The following is an 18,671-nucleotide window of genomic DNA, read 5'->3' as shown; positions in this document are numbered from 1 at the left end:
TAAGTCAGTCAGAGAAATACAAATACCATATAATCTCACTTATATGTGGAATTTAAGAAAGAAAACAGGTGAACATATGGGGAGAGGGAAAAGCAAAAAAGAAGAGAGGGAAACAAGCCATAAGAGACTCTTTTTTTAATAAATTTATTTTTTATTGGTGTTCAATTTACCAAGATACAGAATAACACCCAGTGCTCATCCTGTCAAGTGCCCCCCTCAGTGCCCGTCACCCATAAGAGACTCTTTTTTTTTTCCATAAGAGACTCTTAATGATAGAGAACAAACTAAGAATCTAAATACATAAGAACAAAATTGTAGAAAACTGGGATAAAAAAGAAATTCCTAAATGTTTCTAGATAAAGTAAAAGGAAATAATAATGGTAACATCAGATTTCTCATGGCAATGCTGAATGCAAGAAAGAGTGGAGGGGCTCCTGGGTGGCTCAGCAGGATAAGGGTCTGACTCTTAATTTTGGCTCAAGTCATGATCTCAGGATAATGAGCTTGGGCCCTGCATTGGGCTCCGCACTGAGCGTGGAGCCTCAAGACTGCTTAAGATTCTCTCTCTCCTTCTCCCTCTGCCCCCCCTCACATGTGCACACATACATGCTCACTCAGTCTATAAAAAAAGAAGGAAGTGGACTAAGCTATTCACATAATTCAGAGTAATTTTCAATATAGAACTTTTTCCAAACAAAACAATTACAAGGGCAAATAAAGACATTTTAAAACATGCAAGGACTCAAAGTAACCTACCCATACATAGAATCCCTTTTTTAAAAAGTACTGTAAAATTAAAAGTTTTTTAATTAGAAAAAATTTTTAAATAAGTAAGTGAATTCAAAAGGAAAACATAAGGATACACTAAACAAAGAATCAAAATTCATTTGACAGGTAATTCCAAATAACTTTTGAAAAGCAATCTGAAATGAATATTTCAAATGACCTCAATATAGGAAATAGCAAGGGAAGGAATAAAATAAGGCAATGAAAATTTTTTTCTCTTTCAGTGGGAAGCAAATGGGGCAATGAAAGGTGTTTTTTCATTCATCAGAAGGGTAAGGAAAGAACAGAGATAGTCATAAACTGTACATGTGAACAGAAAAATATAAGTAAATATATGTTTTAAAGTGTTAAGTAAAAATGACGGTGAACCCAGATCAGAGTCTCTTTAAAATAATATGCATTAAAATAAACAACAAAAAGGTTTTTTTAATCAAAAGCACTTCTGGGGGATCCCTGGGTGGCGCAGCGGTTTGGCGCCTGCCTTTGGCCCAGGGCGCGATCCTGGAGACCCGGGATCAAATCCCACGTCGGGCTCCCAGTGCATGGAGCCTGCTTCTCCCTCTGCCTGTGTCTCTGTCTCTCTCTCTCTCTCTCTCTGTGACTATTATAAATAAAAAAAAAAATTGAAAAAAAAGCAAAAGCACTTCTGATTATGATGGGGTAACTACTCTTCCCACCATAAATGTCTATAAAACTGGACAAAATATCTGAGGCAAGTCTTCTCAGGCATTAACAACATGCAGCACAAGACTGCAATCCATCAAAGAGAAGAAAAACTAATGAGATGAATCTCCATAATTGTCCTGGATCTCTGCCAAGGGACAGTTTCCTGACTACAGCGCAGTGAGTTAGCACAGCTGCCCCAGTGAACTGACAGCGCAGAAATCAGAGTTTGGTGCGACTGAAATAGCTGGTGTCTACAGAGTGTGAGAGTAGCAGAGGGAGCAGTGCATGGAGTGGCAGGGTGCTGGGGGGAAAAGAGACAAAAGTCTGTATGGGAGTTTCCTTAAAAGTCTTTGGCTGAAAGTTGTCCTGCACATGCACAAGATGACTACATGAGATTTATCAGAGAGCAGCTTCCAAAAGAGATTGATAAAGGGACAAAGCTACATTAATCAATGCTGGGGAACATTGGAAATTTGGCCCAGCCAGAGTGAAGAGATTGCATTAACATCTCATTAACATCCTAGGAACCTAGATGAAATACCAGCAAGACCAGAAGAATGGACCATGCCCTTAGGATAAGTCCTTTTGGGACTTAAAAAGCCTAAAACTAAGTATCTGCAAGATATGCAGGAAGGACAAAATTTAGAGATTGAATCCCACCAAGTTGGAAAGTCTTGAGAAACACCTTGAGCTATCTACAGATCTGCTCTAATAAAGCATTTAACCAAACCCACACAAGTTTAAGGTGATAAGTTAATAAATCAAGGATTGAACTGCCTCCTACAATAAAAATCAACACTCTTACAAGGAAGATAACAGAATCCAGAATCTTTACAATGATCATCAGCAATGTCCAGTGCACCAGCAGAAATTACTAGACTTATGATGAAACAGGGAAATGTGACCCATAGTCAAGAAAAATACATTCAGTGAAAATGGACTCCAAGATGAGCTAGATATTGGATCTAGCAGACAAAGACCTCAAAGCACTATTATAAACATATTCAGAACTGAAAGACGGTATTTCAAATAAATATGGACAGATAAGGAATCTGAGCAGAGAAATGGAAACTATAAAAAAAAGAACCAAATGGATATTCTAGAATTGAAAACTACAATAGGCTGAAATTAAAATGTCACTGGATGTGCTAACAGCAGATTGAATAAAAAGAACCAGAGCATCAAGAACCTGTGAAAAAATATAAAATTTTCTAATACATAAGTAATATGAGTCCCAGCAGAGAAGAAAGTGAGAATGGGACAGAAAACTATTCAGAAAAAAAAAATCTGAAACTTCCCTGATTTGATTTGTAGAATATATATATTTAAGATACAAGAAACATGGCAAACCTCAAGCAGGAGAAACATAAGGAAAACCATGATATACAAAAAAAAAAAAAATCATTTCTGTGCCCATCGGAGTAAAACTGCTAAGAACCAAAGATAAAGAGAAAAGCTTGAAACAATCAGATATAAATAAATCTGTTATACAGGGGACAGTAATTAAAATGACCCCTGACTTCTCTTATATAGGGGAAGCCATCTGCAAAATGCTGAATTCTATCAGCCCAGAATTCTTCACTTATTGAAAATATCCTTTAAAACAGAAATAATTTCAGATAAAAGAACATGAGAGAAGTCACTGCAACAGACTTGCATCACTGGACAACATACTAATACATATTCTTCAGATAGTGGGAAAATAATACCAGACAGAAATTTAGGTCTATTGGAAGGAAAGGGAGCACTCAAAATGATTAATAAGCAAGTATATACTATATAAATAATATATATATATAACATATATGCTGCTGCTTCTTAGAACTTTCTTAAAATGACAACATTTGATCACAAACATAGTAACATTGTAAGGTGAGTGTTCTTATGTATGTAGAAGTAAAAGATATGACAACAAAAGTACAAAAGATAGAGTTGTTAGGTCAATGAGATTATACTATAGTAAGGTCAATACATTTGCCAGGTTGGAAGTGTGAATAGAAAGCGTAAGGATCAGTTATAAAGTGGGAAGTGATAAAATACTGACTTTAAATAAATTTGACAAGTTAAAACTTCATATTGTCAGCTCTAGAACAACCACTAAAAAAATCTATTATTAAAAAATATAGGGGTGCCTGGCTGGCTTGGTCAGTGGAGCATGCAACTCTTGATCTCAGGGTTGAGCGTTCAGGCTCCACATCGGGTATAAAAATTACTTAAAAAATAAAATCTTAAAAAAATAATAAGTAAAATAAAATAAAATCTTTAGAGGCACCTGGGTGGCTCAGTTAGTTAAGCATCTAACTCTTGATTTCGGCTCAGGTCATGATCTCAGGGTCATGAGATCGAGCCCTGCCTTGGGCTCCCTGCTGGACATGAAGCCCACTTAAGATTCTCTCTCTCTCTCTACCTACACCCCACCCCCCATGCTCACACATATGCTTGTGCTCACACTCTCTCTCTAGCTCTCGCTCTCTCTCTCTCTTAAAAGAAAAATCTCTAAAAAAAGTATATAGCTAAGAAGCCAGTACAAGAAATACAATATATTCCAAAAGACTGTATATAATTCCAAAAGAAGATAGGAAAGGAACAACAGAAACAAATAAGTAAATAAACAAGCAAACAAATAAATAAGACAAATGGAAACAACTAGCAAGTAGGCAGACTTCACCCCAAAGAAAGAAAGAATTATTTTAAATGTAAAAGAATAAACACTCCAAGTAAAAGACACAGGTGCCAGAAGCACTCTAAAGCTAAATACAGGAAGAGGTTGAAAGGCAAAAGTGACATATGGAAGGAACTATTCCCATGTAATAATAGATACACAACTCAAAGTATTAAAAGGGGCATAGGAGTTTAAGATAGATGCTTCTTCACAGAAGTAACGTGTGAATGACCAATAAGCACATGAGAAGACACCCCACATCATCAATCACCCAGGGAAAAGGACAGAAAAAAGTGAGCGGCTTAGTGTGTCAGTCACAGGGGTGAGGGGACGATGTACTGCAGACACAAGCATGGGCTCTGGAGTAATTCAACCTTGTTCACATCCTGGCTCTGACACTTCTCTCTGCACATGACCTTGGCAAGATATTTAACTCTGTTCAATTTCAGTTTCCTTGACTTGAAACAAAAACAAAAATAAAAATAAACCAAAACAAAACAACAACAAAAATAAGACCACGAAAGAAAGGAAATAGCAAGGGGAAAAATAATGTTGCCTACCAACTGTATACATTAAGCAAGTACTCCTAGTGCCTGGCACTCAGTAATCATTCATTAAATGTTAGATGCTGTCATTATCATCACTGGTATCACCGTCTATTCCAGCAGCAGCTGGCACAGGAGTGAAGCCCACTACAGCATGGACCTCTGGAGGTCCCTTCTTCTCCAGGGTCAGCTAGCTGTGTTTCCCTCCCCACCCCCCCGCCAGGTCACCTTCACCTTCGCTACTAGACAGCGCTGCCCTAGCCTCTTCTGAGCAAACCCTGGGCTGTCTCCTCATCTCTGGCCTGGGAGGAACCAGAGCAGAACACCCAAAGAGAAAGGCTGGTGGATGGGGATGCAGACCGGGCAGGAGAGCCGGTGTCAGCCAGGCACCCATGCGTCACGAACCTGGGCGATGCTAAGAGAGAGAAAGCACCTATGAGACAGCAGAGCCCCTCCACTAACCTCTCTCCTCTGCCCCTTTTGCTCCCCCTCTACCTGTGAACCCAGGTGATCTTCCGAAACGAAGTGACCAGTGAGTTCTTATACTACATGGTGAGTTTCAGGGTCATCCCTTCTGGTGTCATCAGAACCATCGAGATGGTGAGCCCTGTGCGGCAGAGCACGTCAGCCTCCATCAAGGTGGAGAACCCTCTGCCCTATTCGGTGACCTTCTCCACGGATTGCCGGGTGCCTGACATCAGCCTGCCTTCCCAGTTCGTGGTGCCCGCCAACTCTGAGGTAAGCCCTGGCTCCCCCAGAGGTCCCCTGCTATCTGTGACAGAGGCTCTGCCCACAGGGCCTCTGGATCTGTGGCCTTCTGCATCCTTGAGGTTGACAGTGGTTGGGGAAGTGGGGGACAATCCCTCAGTGACACTCCTGATCTTCCTCTTCCCCTCATGCCTGAGTCATCACACGCCCACGGGCACACGAGAGCTCTGGCTCAGATGTGTCAAAGGGACTTTTTAATTAGGAACCCTTGCCTCTGTCATATGCTTGCTTGCTTTGTTCAAATTGAAAATATTTTTGTTTTTTGCTAATTATAAAGGCAACATGGAATATGCAGGGCAAAAAGGAAAGCAAAGAACGTAGTAGCAGCATGTCGAGTGAACAACACGTGTGCAGTCTCATACATATGCTTGCCTATGCCCAGACCCCTTCAGGAACATGGCACAAAAATCCTATGACTGGTGGGGGAAACACGGCCTGGAATTCTGAGCTGATGTGGAGATGAACTTTCTATTGACTCTTTTTGATGTATGGCTGCAAACTCTCGCTGTCCAGATTCCATCAAAATCCCTTCTGTTTCTCCAACTTGAGCCTACCTGCTTCTTCCCAGGGCTCACTAGAGCTCTTCCTTCCCCTTCAGAACCCAAAGTCCATTTTGTTCTTCAGAGAGTCTCCATGTCCTTTATTTTGTCTTTATATTCTTCATCATGAATTATACAATCTACACATAAAAGTACATATTTCACATATATAATGAATTGTACATATATGTATACAAAATACTAAAACATGTTTACTTAAACAACTACGAAAGTAATTGTTTAATTACTGTATATCTGTAATATACAGTAATATCTGTATAACCAACCCCAGGCCAGGACATTAAAAACTGCCACCACCACCCCAGAAATCTCTATCTTCATTCATAGTATGATCCCTCACCCCTAAAAATTTCTAGTGTCGTCATTTTGTCATAATTTCTTGCTTTTAAGCCAAATGGTTTAGATTGGCCTGTTTTTGTACTTGATACAAAAGAAATCGTACTATATGCATTCTTTAATTTTTCTCAACATCATGTGTTATGATGGTCATCCTGTTGATACACGCAGTGGAGGTTCATTCATCCCCCATCGCTGCAGAATATTCCATCATACGACTATACTACCATTTGGATATCCACTCTACTGCAGCCGGACCTCTGTGTGGTTTCAGCGTTTGGCTGCCATTAAAAATGCTGCTGTGAACTTCACTGCACAAGTGCCTTCCTGATGTCCATGGTTTTCACCTAGGAGGAGAATTACTGGGTCATGCGTGTGTGTGCCTTTAACTGCCAATCATAACCTCCAGTCAGTAATGAGAGGTCACCAACTTTTGCCATTGTCAGATTTTTAAAGGTTTCCCAGTCTGAGAAAACTCAGGATAAACTAAAAGTTCCTTGTGATCTTCATTTACCTTTTTTTTTTTATTATTATTATGATAGGCACACAGTGAGAGAGAGAGAGGCAGAGACGCAGGCAGAGGGAGAAGCAGGCTCCATGCACCGGGAGCCTGACGTGGGATTCGATCCCAGATCTCCAGGATCGCGCCCTGGGCCAAAGGCAGGCGCTAAACCACTGCGCCACCCAGGGATCCCTTCATTTACCTTTTTACAAACAGAATTGACTTCAGTTGGGTAGTAGGCTGTGTAGCAGAGCTGCCTCTGTGCTCATGAGTGGAAATGGACCAGTTTTCCTTACTTGTATGTAGTCTTTGTCCAATTGGAGTGTCAGTTCTGCTAGCGAAAAAGAAAAAGATTTCTCTGCTTTCTCTATTCCGTGAAAGAGTTTTTATAAAAGATTGAAATTTTGTCTTCCTTGAACTCACAGATGAAGCCACTGAGCCCTGGTGTTTTCTTTCGGGGAAGATTGTCTGCTACTGATTTGATTCTTTTTGTGAGTTATTCAACTATTTAGATTTTCTGTTTCTTCCTGAATCAGTAACAAGAGCATGCCTGTTACCTCCATATATTCAAAATATTGGCATAACATTGCTAATGTCCTCTTACTACCTCTTCTATGTGACATCCTTTTTTCATTTCTAATATTGGTTATTGTGCCTTCTATGTCTTGATCAGTCTTGTTAGAGGTTTCTCAGTGTTATATTCAAAAAGGCATCTTATGGTTTTGTTGGTACTCTTTATTGTACGTTTGTTTTCTAGTTGCTTGATTTCTGCTTTTAATTATTTTCTTCTTTCTGCTTACTCTGGGTTACTAGTGTTTTATCTAATTTCTAAGATGAATGTTAAGTGCATTTACTTCTAGTCATCTTTATTTTCCCATACACACATTAGGATTACAAGTGCTGCTTTAGCCACAGTATGCAAATTTTTATATTATATGTAGCATTTTTTTAGCAATAAGTTCAAAAATGTTCTGACCTTCATTTTTATTTGACTTGTGGGTTATTATAAGTGTTTCTTAATTTCCAAACATGGATTTTTCTACGTGTTGCTTTTTAAATTATTTTGTGGTCAGGGAAGATATTCCATATTATTTCAGTCCTCTAGAATTTGTTTAGACTTGCTTGATGGCCCAATATATGATCTTTTTTTTAACTCTCCATTTATTTTTTATTTTTTTTTAATTTTTATTTATTTATGATAGTCACAGAGAGAGAGAGAGAGAGAGAGAGAGAGAGAGAGGCAGAGACATAGGCAGAGGGAGAAGCAGGCTCCATGCACCAGGAGCCTGATGTGGGATTCGATCCCGGGTCTCCAGGATCGCGCCCTGGGCCAAAGGCAGGCGCCAAACCGCTGTGCCACCCAGGGATCCCTCCATTTATTTTTTAAAAGCACGTGTTTGTCATTTCAGTGTTAATTCTCCGATATTTTGGTCTACTTGTGTGGTCAGATTTAAGAGAGTATTTAAAGTCACCATTGTAATAGGAGATTTGTCTGTTTATCCTTGTGGTTCTGTCATATTTTTGCTCTAAATACTTTGAAGCTATATTACTAGTTAAACTAAAATTATAATTCCTTCTGGTGACATTATATTAAGACTTGATAATCTCTTACATTCTTGTTCTTCAAGAGTATTTTAGCTATTCTTGGCTCTTTGCGTTTCCATATAACTCAGCTTATCATGTTCCTCCAAAAAAATAAATAAATAAACTGTTAGGATTTTGATTGTATTATTTTAAGAATGCATTAGTTATCTGTTGATTCAAAATTATTTGAAAAATTAGCAACTTAAAACCACAAGCATTTATTATCTACACAGTTTCTGAGAATCAAGAATCCAAGCGTTAAATAAATACATACATACATACATACATACATACATACATACATACATAAATAAAAGGATCCAAGAGCAGCAGCTTAGCTGGGTAGTTTGGGCACAGGCTCTTTCATGAGGATGCAGTTAGTTGTCTGCAGGACTCCCAGTCAAAGGCTTGATTGGGGCTGGATAACCTGCTTCCAAACTCTTTCGTGTGGTTTTTGGAAAGGTCTTTGTTCTTTGCTGGCTGTTGGCTGAAAGCTTCAGGTCCTCATTATATATACTTCTCCCTAAAGCAGCTTTCTACACGATAGCTTGCTTCCCCTAGAACAAGTGATCTGAGAGAAAATGAGACAGCAAACGAGGAAGAATGTGCACAAGACAGAAACCACAGTCTTTTCCTCTTAATCTCAGAAGTGATATGCCATCTCTTTGCCATATACTAGCGGTCACACAGACCAGCCCTGGCACAACATGGGAGAGGAAGAAACAAGACCATGAATGGCAAGATGTGGGAACCACTGGGGGCATATCTGTCACAGACAGAATTCCAATCTTTACACTATTGAGATCTTCAATCCATGAGCAGATCTGCATTTATCGAAGTCTTATTTAATTTTTCTCAATAATATTTTTTAAATTTTCTATGTAGAGGCCTTATTATTTGTCAGATTTATTTCTAGGTTTTATATATGTTGATACTATTGTAAATGGTATCTTTTCAAAATTTTGTTTTCTATTTGTTGCAAGATTGTAATAATATTAGAGACTTTTGTATATTGACTTGGCCTTTAGTTTTTGGCTTTTTAAGTTTTTGTTTTAATTCCAGTTAGTTAGCATACAGTGTTATATTAGTTTCAGGTGTACAATATAGTGATTTAGAAATCCCATGCATCACTTGGTGCTTATCACAAGTGTACTCCTTAATCCCCATCACCTGTTTCACCCATCACCCTACCCACCTCCCCTCTGGTAACTTTCAGTTTGTTCTCTATAATTGTCTGTTTCTTGATCTGTCTCTCTTTCTTTTCCTTTGCTCATTTGTTTCTTAAATTCCACATATGCATGAAATCATATGGTATTTGTCTTTCTCTAATTGGCTTATGTTGCTTAGCATTATACTCTCTAGATCCATCCCATGTCATTGGAAATAGCAAGGCTTCATTCTTTTTGATGGCTGAGCAATATTCCATTGACTATATATACCACGTCTTTATCCATTCATCAATTGGGCTGTTTCCATATCTTGGCTATTGTAAATAATATTGCAATAAACATTAGGGTGCATGTATTGTATTCTTTGGGTAAATCCCTGTAGTGTGATTGCAGGATCATAGGGTCATTCAATTTTTAACTTTTTAAATATTGACTTTGTACCCAACCACCTTAAATAATTCATTTATCAATAATTTCAATTATAGATTTTTTTTAATTCTCTACATGTACAATCATATCACCTGTACATACATACAATTTTGTTTCTTCCATTATAAACTTCTTCCTTTAATTTCCTTTTCATGCCTTGTAGGGCTATCTAGGATGTGAAAAACAATGTTGACTAGAAAGGTAATAGAAAGCATCCTTCTCTTGCTCCTAATCTTGAAGGGAAAGCTTTCCAAGTTTCACCATTTATTATGTTTATTTTAGGTTTCTAATAGATACCCTTTATCAAATAAAGGATGTCCCTTTATTCTTAGTTTGCTAAGAGCTTTAAAAAAAAAAAAAAACTCCTTGAGTGGATGTAGAGTTTTATCAAATGCCTTTACTGCATCTATTGAGATGTTCAAATCATTGTTCTACTTTTAATTTGTCAATGTGGCAACTGATTGGTTATTCTAATATTAAACTTTTCATTCATGGAATAAACCCAACTTCATCATAGAACATTTTCTTCTTTATATATTGCTATATTCAGTTGGATTAACATTTGCATTTTTTTAAGATTTTATTTATTTATTCATGAGAGACACAAGGAGAGAGAGAGGCAGAGACACAGGCAGAAGGAGAAGCCAGTTCCACGCAGGGAGCCGGACATCGATCCCATTGATGGGTCTCCTGGATCACACCCTGGGCGTGAAGGCGGCGCTAAACGGCTGAGCCACCCAGGCTGCCGGGATTAACATTTGTATTGGGCACTTTGTGTGTATGCTCAGAAAAACTGGCATCCAATTTTCTTTTCTCCTATTAGCCTTGTTGGATTTTGGTATCAAAATCATGTTCTTTTTCTCTTCTTTGGGAGAATGTGTGGAATTCTTAGATTGTCTAATAGAACTTACAAGTAAATCTTTAGGATCCTGGAATTTTGTTAAAGGAAAACTTTTTTACTATTGGTTAAATGTCTTTAATGGTTACAAAACTACCTAGGTTTTCTTTATCTACTGAGTCTGGTTTTGTAAGTTTTATCTTTTATACATTTGTCCATCTTCATCTAATTCTTTTAATTGTAAAATCATCTAAATTTGTATACTATATTCTTCTCTGTTAAACATCTACAACTTTAATGATATCCTCTTTTTATGCTATTTTTCAATGAGAAAAACTAATTCTTTTTTTAAAAGAAATGATACCTACTCATGGTAAAAACAAGATTTTAACTATATAAAAGTATATGGAATAGAAAATGAAAGTCCTCAAATCCCATTTCCCTCAGCCTAAGATAACTACTGTTAACAATTTGATATACATCCTTACTCTTTTCTATACTTGCATAGACATATTCTTCTCCATAGATATGGGCACATGCCTCATATACATGTATGGAACATCCTTCCTTTCACTTACAATATCATCAACACCTTTCATGGCAATGGTTATAGCTCTGCCTCTTCCTTTTTAATGGCTATATATACTATTCCACCAAAGTAGATATTATTTATTTAGCCAAGTTCCTTTTTTTAAGATTTTATTTATTTATTCATGAGAGACACAGAGAGAGACAGAGACATAGGTAGAGGGAGAAGCAGGCTCCCTGCTCCCTGCCTGCAGGGAGCCTGATGCAGGACTCAATCCCAGGACCCCAGGGATCACACCCTGAGCTGAAGGCAGACGCTCAATCACTGAGCCACCCAGGTGCCCCTATTTAGCCAAGTTCATAAGCCACACTCTTTGGTTCTTGTTTTGTTTTGCCATGGGCAATAATAGAGGAAGGAGAAAAATCTTTCCAAATGAAAGTAGAACCCAGGAAGCTGTTTTGAGATCGGCTATGAGCACAGAAGTTGCTGCTGACTTCAGCCCTCCTGCTGGCAACACTCACCCCCATCTCCATAAGCAAGCTTCTCAAGAGAAGATCTAATACCTCATAGATTCAAAGAGATTCCAGGGATCCCTGGGTGGCGCAGCGGTTTGGCGCCTGCCTTTGGCCCAGGGCGCGATCCTGGAGACCTGGGATCGAATCCCATGTCGGGCTCCCGGTGCATGGAGCCTGCTTCTCCCTCTGCCTATGTCTCTGCCTCTCTCTCTCTCTGTATGACTATTATAAATAAATTAAAATAAATAAATAAAATAAAAGATTTAAAAAAAAAAAAAAAAAACAAAGAGATTCCAGAAACATAAATAACTCTAGGGTATTTCTAGGGAAAACTAGAAAGGGTACAGGGAAGCAAAAGTTTTTTGCTTCCAAAAGTTGGACAGAGATTCCCTGGGCTCAAGATCAGTGTGAGCATTTGCTATAAATATAAAGCACCATTTCTGCCACCAACCTACTCTGAGGTCACTGGGTAGTAATGGGTTGGACTCTCGGCATCACAGGAGCCTCTGTCTTCTCTTGCAGGGAATATTCTCATTTGAATTCCAGCCCCTGAGAGCTGGAGAAACCTTTGGGAGACTAACACTGCACAACAGTGATTTGGGTTACTACCTGTATGAGCTCAATTTGAAGGCCACGCCAGCACTGCCTGAAAAGCCCATCCACTTCCAGACCACTCTTGGCAGTGGTCAGAGCATCTTTGCCAAGTTCACCAATTACACCCGGCAGAAGACCGAATACTACTGCAGGGTGAGCAGCCGCTGTCCCCTGCTCTGCCCTTCCCTTGCCAGAAGTCGGAGCTTAAAAATAATAGGAGGATACAGGGGGTGCCGAAATGTGAAACTCGGAGGGAGTCAGGTGCTTCATCCAGCCGAGAAACTCCCAGCTAGAAATAAACAGAATCAGGCCTGGGTTCTTCCTTACAGACTCTATCTTAACAAGCTGGGGTGGGGACAGTTTTGCTTCCCACAGCACGCGCAGTGGTCACCAAAGGAGACAGTGGTGCTTAGTGGTCATGTATAGGCCATGAAATCCAGCAAACTTGGATTTGAACCCTGGCTTCTCCACTTAATCTTTGTATGAATGATTTGCTAAACCTCTCTAACCTTTTCCAGAAATGGCAATAATACCCCAACCTCACAAGATTGCTCTGAGGCTTTTAAGAGATGCATATGAAACTGTTTCCATAGAAGCTGGCTCATAGTAAATACTTCATATATGTTCCAATTATATAAACTGGAATCCAGGTTTAACTACTGAAACAGAAACCCAAAATAACAACAAAGTAAAATAACAGTGTGAACATAAGAAGCAGTTTGGACTGGAATGGTAGCTCCATGACATCAGGCATGCAGACTCCTTCTGCTCCGATGCTCTTTCCTCTGTAAAGAGCTGCTTTGGTCCACAGTGACCGAGATGACTTACCATGATGTCTGCATTCCAGCCAGCTACAGGGGAGTGGCAGGGAGCTATATATATCCCTTCCACTCACATTCCCTTGAACAACACTACGTAAGACCACACCTAGCAACAAGTGGAGCCAGGAGGTTCGGCCTTCACACAGGGTGGCCCTCAGCAGTTCCATGGCTACAGTCAAGAGGCATAGGCTCTTGATCAGTCATACCAGCCAGGAGAAGCTAAGTTATGCTGTAGTAACAAATAGTCAAAATCTCAGTGGCTTAAAAAACAAAGGTTTGTCCCTCATTTGGGCTCTCTATCCAGTGAAACTCTGCAGGGGATTCTGCTCATCACAGCCATTCAGAGATCCAAGCTGAAGGGCACCCACCAGCTCAGATGTTTCAGGTCACAGTGCAGAGGGGTGAAAAGATCCCATGGGGACCTGCACTGACAACTGGACGCCCTGGTGTGGAAGTGACACCTTTCACTTCTGCTTGCAACTAACTGTCAAGAACTAGTCCCCCTGCCTCCATCCATGAGGAACCAGACTGTGCAGTCTTTTGTGCATGTGAGAGAAAAGGAGAGCCAGAGAGGGGGGAGTAGTGCCAGTGAATGCTGCACTGACTTAATCCAGCTTTGTATATCTGGGCAATTTATTTAACATCTCTTAGCCTTGATTTCTTTGTAGTAGAATGGGTATAATAATTAGTATTACCTACTCTTCAAGGGAGTTGTAAGGGCATGACTTTTTATGACCTGCTCAGCCTCACACAAATGTAGGCTGTTTCCAGTCTGAGAGTGGATGGGCCAGGGATGGGCCCGAGCTGCCAGTGTGCCCTTTAGGATCCTGTGTGAATGTGAACCAAGTGCATTTGTTTCTCTTTCAGACTGACTGTCAAGACTTCCACATGGAAAAAGTCATTACCGCAGCCCCAGGAGCTCAAGGAGGCACCGAAGTCAGCGTGGAAGTCTACTTTGAGCCCAGCCACCTAGGTGAGACCAAGGGCATCCTGATGCTGTCATCGATTACTGGCGGGGAGTATACCATCCCCCTCTTTGGAGTGGCTCTGCCCCCGAAACCCCAAGGTCCCTTCCTGATCCGGGCAGGGTACAGCATAGTCATACCCTTCAAGAACATTTTCTATCAGACAGTCAACTTCTCCTTCATGGTGGAGAACCCAGCCTTCTCTGTTCGTGCTGTAGACTCTGTGCGGCCCAAGAAGATCAACAATATCACAGTCTACTTCGAAGGAAACCCATCAGGCAGCAAAACACCCATCACCAGCAAGCTGATTGTGTCTTGTCCTCCCAGTGAAGGCAACGAAACAGGCATTAAGTGGGTTTATTATCTGAAGGGGATCACCCCTTAGTGGTACCTAAGACCAGCTGTGTTAATGTAAAGGCATCTCCTCAACCTTAAAATCTATGTATTATTCTACCCTGGTGAAGAACAGAGAAAACAGAATTCTACTGCTACTGTTTTATCTCCTCATTCAATTATAGGGCCACTTATTTCCATATTATATGCATTTCAAATATATATATATATGAAATATATAGTCATATTACACATGATAACTACAAAAAAATGGAGCTATATTGTACTTTGCCAGGGCGAGTCTCTGAATTTAGCTTCTAACCATATCCTGAGAGCTCAAGTAATAATCCTTATCTTTAATAAGATGACACAGATACCACACTCATGACGCCCTATCAGCTAGCACTTAGTAGTGCATAACACTGGGGCACCACAGTGCCTTTTAAAAATTCATAATGGCTTAAAGAGCCCTTAGACATGCCTCTATTTTGATACGATATTATATCCTGCTTTCACATAAAAGCCAAATAAGACACTATTTTCAAAATGATAACACACATAACACCTGTGCCATTATTGCAGGGCCAGGGGCTGGGGATGCTCCCTCTACCTCTGAACCCCATATCTGTTCCCCACAGAAAGCTCTCACTGAGGGTCACGTCCCCCACTCCCACTCCCAGCCCTGTGCATAGCTGGCAGCCTGCAGCACAATGATTCTCTACCCATCTGCACGTCAGAATCAGCCTGGTGCAGACCCTTCCACCCCAAATTCTGATTTAATTGGTCTGGTGAGGGATATGGGCATCATTTTCTCTTCCAAACCTGTACATTGAGAACCAGTGCTACAGATCATACACCCACCTGGCCATGAATGCTGCAACTGGGTCCTGCAATGTGTGTTAATAGGACCGCTTAATAATAATAATAATAATAATAATAATAATAATAATAATAGGACCACTTATCTTATGGCACCACCTGATGAAATAAAGATGATTGCAGACTGGCCCTGGAGTGGATTTGCTTCTACAGGCATGCCTGAGGGTCCTCTGCCCTTCGCATCTGCTATAGCCCACCTGCGAGAGAGGGAGAAAGCATGAAAGGAGATAACGAATGCTCCAAACAAGTGGTTCTGAAAAATGATCCTTAGAACAGCAGCAGCACCTAGAATTTATTAAAAATGCAAATGCTCACAGCACACCCAGACCTGCGGAGTCAGAAACCCCAAGGGTGTGGCCCAACAACCTGTGTTTTAATAAGCCCTTAGTGCTTTTAGAGATGTGTTTTTGTAATGCAAGGAGACTCTTCTAATCCTCAGCCCAGTATATCCTACACTCAGCTAAAGTATTTGCAGACCTACATGTAATAGTTCATTTGCACAGCCACTAAAGATGCTGCTAACGGGCATAAAGACAAAAACTAGATGACAGATTTTCCAGATGGTTAAATGAGCAAAGAATGCACTACACAGCCATCTGAGAGGATACCAAGATCAATGAGCACGTGCTACGACTAGCAAACACCCAGAATCTGATGAAACCAGTGCTTTTCAAATTTTATTATCTCTCAAAATCACCCAGAGGGCTCGCTAACCCACAGGCTGTCAGGTCCCATCCTCAGAGGGTCTGATTTAGTAGATTTCGTGGGCTCGAGAATTTGCGTTTCCGCCGGGTTCCCAGTGAGGCCGTTGCTACGGTCCAAGGAGCACACTGCCCAGCACAGCTGTGAAGCCTCAGCGGCCTTTCACCAACACCACCTGGGAACGAGCTAGGCAGAGCTGGACATGCAGGATCTTGAGCTGCCCCACACCTACTGGATCAGAATTCGCATTATAAGCCCTCTCTAGGGGATGATGGGCGCTCTGCAGCTGAGAGTGGCTGCCTTAAAGGCAACTACGGAAGTTGGGCCTTTGTGGAATCCACAGCTCTGGTGCTCTCCATTAGGACCCTGGAAACAACTCTCACCAACTCTGCTTTTGACCTTGCCCGAGAAACCGGCCTTTCCCAATATATCCCTCCTCCCTCCTCCCACCAGAGGCATAGCTGGGGGTGGGGGAACAATTTGCCTACCACCGCCTTCTTCAAAAGGGGCATCCTCTCAACAGTTTGAAACCTGGTATGGCAGATGGTTTGAGATGGAAGAGAAGATACAAAAAGCTGTGTGAAAGTCAGCCACAACAGGGCAGAGCACTATGACACTCGCCTTGGGAACCACCACCACCACCCACCCACCCAATGAGGGTCAGTGCTTTAAGTGTGTTCTGTTGAGCCAGAAGGTTCCCAGCCACCGCCCCAGACACTGGCTGCTATGGAAACTGGCCACTTCCCAAGTCACTACCAGCAAAATGCTGCCTGGTGGCCAGGGACAATTGCTCCTACCTCAGCCCTGCCTCAGCTCTCCCCAAGCCACTGAGTCTAGAGCCCATAGTCTCATAGGCCTCAAGTGAGGAGGCTGGCCTTCTCCCTAGGACCGGAGTCTGCTCAGACCCACCCCAGTCACCCCTTTTCCAGGTGACTTGAGATGTGGTGCATCTCTTCCCTTGAGGTTGTTCTCCTACTTCCTCTGCCTCAAAAAGACAGTTACAAAAATTGTTTCATTTTGGGAAATTTGAAATGACAAAGTAGCTCAACAGTGGGCTGGGGAAGAAGCGCAGTGAAAATGAACATTCTGACACAAGCTAGGGGAAATTACCTCTGAAAGGATACATTCTCAGCAAAGCAGACCAGGAGGCATCTCACTGGGGGTGTTCAGAGACATCAGGGCTGCAGTTTGACACAGCTCCAGGGAACAGATGCACAGAACATCATGTGAATGGGGGCTCCTGACATCATTCAGCTCAGAGGCCCTGGTGAGTGTGGCCTGCTATCTAACCTTGTCTTTAGGGAAGACTGGCCCCAGGTCCGGAGTGACAATATTGTGATGTTATGAGACACTGCCAGATACCAAGTGTGGGATTCCCCTTCAACATGTTACCCTGAGGGGGATCCCTGGGTGGCGCAGCGGTTTGGCGCCTGCCTTTGGCCCAGGGCGCGATCCTGGAGACCCGGGATCGAATCCCACATCGGGCTCCCGGTGCATGGAGCCTGCTTCTCCCTCTGCCTCTCTCTCTCTCTCTCTCTCTCTGTGTGTGTGTGTGTGTGTGTGTGTGTGTGTGTGTGTGACTATCATAAATAAATAAAAAAAAATCTTTAACATGTTACCCTGAAACTCCAGCAAAATTACATTGCTATTGGAGAAACTGCTTGGCATGGTTCCAAGATTTGGGCACAATTTCTCACAGTGGTCACCAGCATCCACTTGCTACCATGTCCATAGCGTATGTACTAACAATCAGGTGTCACATGGCTGCAGATGAGTTACAGCTGCGAATTATGATGGCTAGTGTGCAACCAGGCATATCAATTACCTGCTAGTCTAGAAGTGTCTGAGTCAGGGTGGCCACGAGGGTTAGAGGCGTGAGCACATGGAGAAGGCAATGGTGGCCTTGGGCTTTCTTCTCAATGCCACAGCTCAATGCCACAGCCAATTCCAGGATGCATAAATAACCTTAATTAGTTGGTACTTTCCAAGATATCAGAGAAAAGAAACCACTTTTTTTCCCCAGGAATTTCTGAACAAAAGGCAGGACAAAGCATGGGTTTAGGCCTTGAATAAACTGGTTTCTTAGCAACCATGTCCAGGATGTGATTTTAGGAGAAAAGAGTTCCTTCTGGTCAAAACATTGCTGTTTCAATTATTAAAAACTGTATCTCATTATGACCCTTGGGAAATTTGGTTCACCTTTAAGAAAAAGCCAAACCAAACAGCAAAAGAAACAGATGAAACACTATATTAGATATGGGTCCAGTGGAAATGAATACATACTAGAGAAATAGATCCAAATCATTCCTGTTGATTTAATCGTTTTTCATTGTTTTGCATCAACCATCATCAAAATTCTAAAGACAAAAACTTTGCAAAGATATTTGGAAATGTACTTATCAGTGCCACTTGGTACCAAGGTAAGAGGAGGAAACTATTAAGCAAAACATTTTCACTGGAGACAAATCTAAATTTGGGGCAGTTTCAG

The 18,671-nt window shown here is 41.2% G+C and overlaps 1 protein-coding gene and 1 long non-coding RNA gene across 8 annotated transcripts in view; one reads left to right on the top strand and one right to left on the bottom strand.

Moving 5' to 3' along the window:
* The window catches only part of LOC106558856, a 62,225-nt gene extending 51,576 nt beyond the window's left edge, over positions 1-10,649 (bottom strand). For both annotated transcript variants that reach the window (XR_005360110.1, XR_005360109.1), the window contains exons 1-4: positions 8,716-10,649; positions 7,028-7,156; positions 6,430-6,670; positions 5,982-6,106 (exon numbers count right to left, since the gene is read on the bottom strand). This is a non-coding gene — a long non-coding RNA (uncharacterized LOC106558856). The remainder of the gene's footprint in view (positions 1-5,981; positions 6,107-6,429; positions 6,671-7,027; positions 7,157-8,715) is intronic.
* Positions 1-14,754, top strand: part of HYDIN (HYDIN axonemal central pair apparatus protein) — a 389,826-nt gene extending 375,072 nt beyond the window's left edge. For 5 of the 6 annotated variants that reach the window (XM_038538390.1, XM_038538392.1, XM_038538391.1 and 2 more), the window contains 3 exons: positions 5,167-5,397; positions 12,412-12,636; positions 14,172-14,754. In XM_038538390.1, coding sequence (XP_038394318.1) covers positions 5,167-5,397; positions 12,412-12,636; positions 14,172-14,654 — 939 coding nt within the window. In that variant the 3' untranslated portion in view covers positions 14,655-14,754. The remainder of the gene's footprint in view (positions 1-5,166; positions 5,398-12,411; positions 12,637-14,171) is intronic. The other variant, XM_038538393.1, reaches the window with a different exon arrangement.
* The last annotated feature ends 3,917 nt before the right edge of the window (positions 14,755-18,671 follow it).

The sequence above is a fragment of the Canis lupus genome, chromosome 5 (genome assembly GCF_011100685.1).
Source record: "Canis lupus familiaris isolate Mischka breed German Shepherd chromosome 5, alternate assembly UU_Cfam_GSD_1.0, whole genome shotgun sequence".
NCBI classification, from domain to species: Eukaryota; Metazoa; Chordata; class Mammalia; order Carnivora; family Canidae; genus Canis; species Canis lupus.
This window is presented reverse-complemented; position numbering and strand designations above follow the sequence as displayed.